The 6,829-nt window shown below is 33.2% G+C and overlaps 1 protein-coding gene across 1 annotated transcript in view; it reads left to right on the top strand.

Annotated features, from left to right (window-relative positions):
* The first annotated feature begins 6,260 nt into the window (after positions 1-6,260).
* The window catches only part of LOC132039245 (UDP-glucuronate 4-epimerase 6-like), a 2,655-nt gene continuing 2,086 nt past the window's right edge, over positions 6,261-6,829 (top strand). Inside the window, exon 1 of the mRNA XM_059429775.1 lies at positions 6,261-6,303. Coding sequence (XP_059285758.1) covers positions 6,261-6,303 — 43 coding nt within the window. The remainder of the gene's footprint in view (positions 6,304-6,829) is intronic.

Genomic DNA, 6,829 nt, shown 5'->3' with positions numbered 1-6,829 from the left:
TATGACAGGAGCCTTAATGGCCGGGCATGGTACTATGTATATGTATAAAATGTTTTTTTTAAGGCTAAGCACGCATGGCATCCGCGCGCGGAGGCATCCGGATGTACGAGGTTACCTCTCATATTCCATGTTACCTTTCATATCTATATTATGTTGTTATTCATGCCTTACATACTCGGCATATTATTCGTGCGCGTCCTTGCTTGTGGACGGCCGCGCTCGTGCCCGCGGTGGGCGGGAGAGACGGATCAGACCCATGTACTTGTCGGCCGGATTCTCGGGAGCACTCCCTTTCTTCGGAGTTGCGATCTATTTGGTATTGTCCTTATGATCATTTGTATTCCATGTAGAGCTCGTAGACGTGTGTGTACGATTAGATGTTTTGTATCTCCACCGATTCATATTATGGTATAATATATTGGTGGCCTTGTCGACTTATTTTGAGCTTTTGATACTTTCTTTGTGCTTGTCGGCTTTATGATATACGTTGTGTTGTAGCGACCTTGTCGATCCGCATATGTACATATGTGTTGAATGCTCGGATATTCTTATGTTGGGCCTAATGCAACGTGCGAGTGTTCTTTGAGTTATGGTTTATAATGTTCAAAATAACGGATAAGTCGAGGTGGTTCACAAACTGCGGGTCGGGCCGTCATACTCTGGTAGGAGTGTGACGAAAAAGATACATTACTCTACCTATAAATATTATTTGATTTTTAAGTCTTGATTTATATTTAAATAAGTGGGGGATTGTTGGGATTTTATTTAAATATAAATTATTTATAAAGAGTTTTAAATAGAAAGGTGTCTTTTAGTGAAAGGATGTACCTTTTCTAATTATCTGTAACTTCTCTTGTCTATTTAAAGACAATTGGTTTTAGTTCTGAAGAATGAAAAACACGTTACTTTTTCTTCTTCCCAAATAATTTTTTTCTTCTACTTACAAAAATCTTGCTCTTAAAAATCAGAAAAGTTCTTGCTTTCATAAGATGAATTTTTCCACTGTTTGCTCGGTGTAGATCTCCAAAAGGCTTGTCATATCCACTAAAGCTATTTGCACACAATCAAATAGCAATATCGCAGAGAGAGGGAACAAATATCGCTTTTAGAAAAGCCTTTCGTACGTGTTTCAAGCCTCCAATCATGTGTTCATTGTTCATATTTTTAAGCCTTCATCTTTGTGTTCTTCTTCATATATTTTTCGTGTTCTTGGTATATATTTTTCAACATACAGTACCATACAGTCAATTCAAACCAAACGGCAAAGATGTTATTAAACCACAACAATCAATACAATATATTCAAACATTTTATGCATTAATACAATAAAAAACAAATGTGATAGAAAACTCTTAGTTCAGATAGAAAACTCAAACAAATGTGATATTTGAGGCGTGTTTTGGACCCTTAACCCTAATAGTAATAATCACTGTCATCATCCAAATACTTCCTACTCCCTCCGTTTCAATATGATTGATTTTTTGGGTTGTGACACACTCCTTAAGAAATTTAATTAATAGTATTAACGAGATGATCATTTGACTAAATTCTCCTTTGTCTTTTCCCAAACTTTTCTTAACAATTGAAATAGTGAGTGTTGGAATATGAAAAAACTATTGAAAAGAAGGGTAACTTAAAAAAAAAATAATAATAATAATAATTAACCTCTTGAGCTTCGAACGATTCACTTATTTGGGAGTACTACTTTATTCTTCACGGTGATCACCAGGCATTCCATTGTCCAATGATGCTTAAGGCAAGTAAATACTAGTTCTGCTTATTGCTAATTTAAGCAAGGAGAAACGAATGCTACTCCTATCTCTCTCTCTCTCTCTTTTTTTTCCTTTTCTTGAAAAACTTGAATTTTTCCAATGTATCATTTATGGGTCTAATAGAATTCACAGGTAAAAAAAAAACTCTCAATAGAGGTTTTTTATTTCGACGATATTCCAATTGTTTATACAATTTAAAGGCCACAGCTACTACAAAGAGTACGTGTTCCAGTATAAGGACCGTTTCTACAAAAAATATTACACGGCCATGATCATAAGCTTTCAATTATATTGCTCGTTAAACTATGTGAATTGCATAAACAGTAAGGATAGGAAGTTGCATAGGAACAGATTCTTGGATCTTCGAGACCAATTTGGAGTAATCGTACGTTGACAGTATGTATTGGTATATATGGAAGGAAGAAAACATTTTTCAATTTGCTCATGTTCGGTTGGTCAAAATTTTTATTAAACATTTTCTTCGCCCCGCTCTCGAACTCACCTCATCTTCACCCCACCATCCAACCAAATTAAATTTACTATAAAGTTCCTGTGAACCTGTATATAAACCTCTAGATTCGTCCCTGTATAGTAGTTCAAAACTTCACAAAAAGATGTGGAAATTTTTAACTAAGGAAGTTCAAAACTCTATGAATTTTTTAAAACTTAATGAAAAACTTGTGAAATTTAAATTACGGTAGTTCAAAAATCCATAAAATTCCTAAAGCGGTTGTAAGCCTATAACTGATCACTAATTTTTATTTACTTTTTAATTGGGGGCTAAATATTAAAAAACGATTTAAAAAGTGGCTAACACGCCCAATACTTGCAGTACTATGCCTCTCTTGGACTTATATCCAAGCTGGCCCATAAACAACAATGTTACTTGATTTCTGGTATAGTCAAACCTCTCTATAATTGCCATTCGTTATAACAGTATTTCACTATAACGGCTTTGATTTTCTCGAAACCTATTTTTCATGTTATATTTTACTTCTCTATAACGCATTACCTATTGATAATAACATCGATTAGAGCAGTACACGCTTTGTAAAATTACCTCTCTATAACAGTCATACTCAAATAGCATGTAATAATATTTTGTAAGAAATATATTATGTGACAACAAAAGTGTCGATGAAAAGCCTCAACCTACTGCAACTTGAAGATAGAAGAGTCAACTGTTAAGCACCTAGATATCCTTCAAGGGAAAGCTGTTGAATTTCCTTTTACTGAAAGTTTGGACAAAATTCTTCATCAGTTTAAGCGTTATATTATCACTAAGAGACTAGAATTTACGAAACAGCCTACAATTGTAGAGTTCTTACGTCAAACTTGAAATATTTAAATTCTCGATTAATTTGTAATGCATATGCTCCATAGATTTTAATTCTTTATCTCGTGGTACAACTAGTTATGGATTTAGTACTAATTTATTAGTCTTTTCAATTTTTGATTTATGAGATTGAGATTTTAAAATTTACAAGTATATTGTTTTTGTTTATAACATAAAAAGTATAAAAAGTTAATTGTTTGAGTACTTTTGTTTATAATAGCTAAATGAGATCTAAATATCGAATGCCAGTACACATGCATAACAACACCTCACTATAGCAGCCATGAAATTTTCGGACAAACGCTGCCACTATAGAGAGGCTTGACTGTATAACTAACCAAGATAACCATCTTGATAACTATTGGCTTTGAATAATCAAATAATTTGAATGTATTGTCTTTGCATGACCATTTAGTAGTATTGTGTTTGCATTAAAACAACTGAGTATATACATACCTGGTGCTTCAAAAATAGAAGACCCCAAAAAAAACCTATCTTTTCACCAACATTCAAACTACAAAACCTTAAAGAATAAGAGACGAGATCATTAACCAAATTAAATGGTTACTAAACTATTTGAAAGTAACAAGTAAAGTTATATTTTTTTCATTTCGAAGAGAAGCGTCACTTGACTATGCTTGTATCACTCAGAAGGTCACTCAACATGCCAAAATACCTATTTTACCTTCAAAACTATCAACCTTTGCCATTTTTCTTAAAACTTTCTTACTAATATGATAGTTTTCTCCTTTTAATATCACCTTCCTTTTAATATCACTTACAGAACAAATAAATTTCATTTATAAAGTAAAAATGTGGAAAAAATATTCAAGCATATATAACGCTGAAAAAAGAAAAAAAAACTTGAGCATCGTAAAAATATTAATTACAATAATTTGTCCGTCTCAGTAATTTTGATAATAAAAACAATAACTCAAAAATATATTTACTCAATCGTGAATAATAGAGAATAAAAGCTTTGAAACAAATTTGTTCGCCACTGTTTACGGGTCTTAGGCATATTTCATAAGATCTGGTTGTGTTTTAGGACTTTGATTCTTTTCACCATCTCCACATTTTCCCCAATTATTCATGTTTAGATGTACTTTATAAACAAGTCTCAGTTTTCATTAGACATAGCTGACTAGAAAGAGTCAGCTCACCGAGGACATAACCTTAGATAGGAAGTTATGGAGGACACGGATCAGAGCAAAAGGCTAGTAGGCAGTTGTGTCTGTCATGCTTCGTATTACTCTTGTAGTTTCTTGTCCTCTGATTTTTGTTATTTTCTGTTGTGTCTTGTACCTTGATTGACATATGATTTTGTGTTAGTTACATTTTTTTTCTAGATTGCTTTGTCATGCTTTATTTACTATTTTTCCACGACTTTGTTACTGCTATAATTTCTTTTTCCGGACTGATGTGGTTGCTTTTCTTTGAGTCCATGGTAAGGATAAGATCTGCAAACATTCTATCCTCCCCAGACCCCACTTTGTGACATGATCTCTCTTAGGTATGTTGTTGTTGTTGTTTAGCTGACTAAAAAGAGTATATTTCAATATTACATGAAATACTTAAATATCATTTTTACCCAATGATGAAGAAAGCTAGAGTTTTTGGCTCATCAAGTATTTGATAATCTTTTAAGTCTTTAGAATCGGTTGAAATGTAACTTATAAGAATGTAAAGAAACCGAATTTCACTTTCGAAAACTTATATTCATTCTTTTCTTTCACATCAAGAATTGTAAAAAGAAGAATAGGATACCATAATGATATTAACCTATAAATATTCCAAAAGGAAAAAGAGCAACTAAATAGAGAGAGTTCCCTATCATGTTTCTCGAAAAACTAAGTTCAAAGTAAGTTCTCTATCGTTGCACAGAGGCTTGCCTAGTGCGGGTTATCTCTCATATGTTGTTTGCGGGCGGAGTTTAACCTGTGCGCACCCAAAGGATAGTGACTGCTGATTCCCTTATCATAACAAAAAAAAAAAATATATATATTTTCTAGTATATGGTTGCATTTTCACCAAAAGAAAGAAAAGGGATCTCCCATATTTTGGGCAAATGACATTTTCCTTCATAACTATCTCGATGTTTAACTTCAGATCACTATACTCAATAATTTCATTAAAGCACCATCGAATTTCTAAACATTATTTTAAATATCTACAGATGTTATACTGAAAGGCATTTCTCTCCAACCAAACACCTAAAAACATTTTTCGGAAAATATTTTTCATCAATAACAAACATTTTGCATCGCTCCTTGGTTAAAAGACCAAAATAGTTGATAAGATAGACGCTCCTTGACCTTTTTTTCTTTACACCGCAGACAAGAAAGGGCTGTAAACTGTAATGTACAAGACAAAACTACTAACAATGAGGAAAAAAAAGGTGCAACCAGAGTGTTCAAACTCACATAATATTTGAAGAATGACTTCAAAGTAAAGGAAAATATAGAGCGAGAAAACTAAAAGGAGAATAACATAACATTAAGCAAAGAATATAGTACCAAATAAAATGCATGTCTTTTAAGTCTAAAGTCAAGTTTTGGCCCTGCCCTGTTATGGATTAACAAACTTAAAAATAAAACAGTGCTTCCCATGAAATTCACGAGTCACACAATTTGCTTATTCATACTTGTCACCCAATAAATTTTCGTTTTTATATAGTTCTTGTCAATAGATATCATATAAAAAAGAATTAATCTAAATAGTTGTTCGCGCTTCTTAAATTAAAAATAAGCAGCGGATGTATAATATGCGTGTAACGGTATACAGTCAGTGTATATTGGCTAGGAAAAGTAAACAGTATATTCAGCCGGATATTTGGGTATAGACCGCTATAAGAATCTCTCGATTTTCAACTGTTAAAGGAGGCAACTTCTGGAATTTCAGAATTTGCAGCACTATAATACAGTTTTCCACTGTTAAAGGAGGCAACTACTGGAATTTCAGAATTTGCAACACTATAATACAGTAATCTCATATTGCAACATAAAGAGATAATATCTCATATTGCAACATAAAGAGATAACATCTCATATTGCAACACAAAGAGATAATTTTAATCAAACAAGTACAGTTAACTAGATCAATATATGTGAGGTTAAATCAGTATTAGTAACAAATTGTTATGTCCAAAAACAATGGTAGGGTTTGTACAAATTTGGAAATGCAAGAAGACATGCGGTAAAAGCAAGACAAAAATAAAAGATTTTATATTGGTAAAAATTCTTGCGTAGAATCAAGGCAAAAGCAAAAGAGAGATGCTTGGTGATAGCAGCAAGAAGGGAACAAATGAATAGAGGTTGCCCTTGTGTTTTGCATGACATATGTGTAAAGGAAATGGATCTTGTGTCCAACTCGCGACCCTAAAAAGCTAGCTCGTGAAGCGAGGATTGACCAAGATCATACAAAATATAACAACCTAAATCTTTTTCAACTAATGTGGGACACTTAGCACTCGCACCCTCCTCTCGTACCTAGATGGAGCATCTTTGTGCATTGACGACATAACATAAAATCCTAACATTAGGTAAACCAAGGAATACAGATGGATCTAGCTCTAACATCAGCCTAACCCTAAAAGTCGGTACACGATGTGAGGATTGTCGGACACACAACTCATTTCCTCAACCAATGTGGGACACTTGACAATGTTAAAGATACTAGTTTTTTAAAGGTTTTTTTTGCCGTATGTTTAAAACCCCGTACC

The sequence above is a fragment of the Lycium ferocissimum genome, chromosome 12, assembly GCF_029784015.1.
Source record: "Lycium ferocissimum isolate CSIRO_LF1 chromosome 12, AGI_CSIRO_Lferr_CH_V1, whole genome shotgun sequence".
In the NCBI taxonomy this organism is placed as follows: domain Eukaryota; kingdom Viridiplantae; phylum Streptophyta; class Magnoliopsida; order Solanales; family Solanaceae; genus Lycium; species Lycium ferocissimum.
The sequence above is the reverse complement of the archived record's forward strand: the minus strand, read 5'-3'. Positions and strand labels throughout refer to the sequence as shown.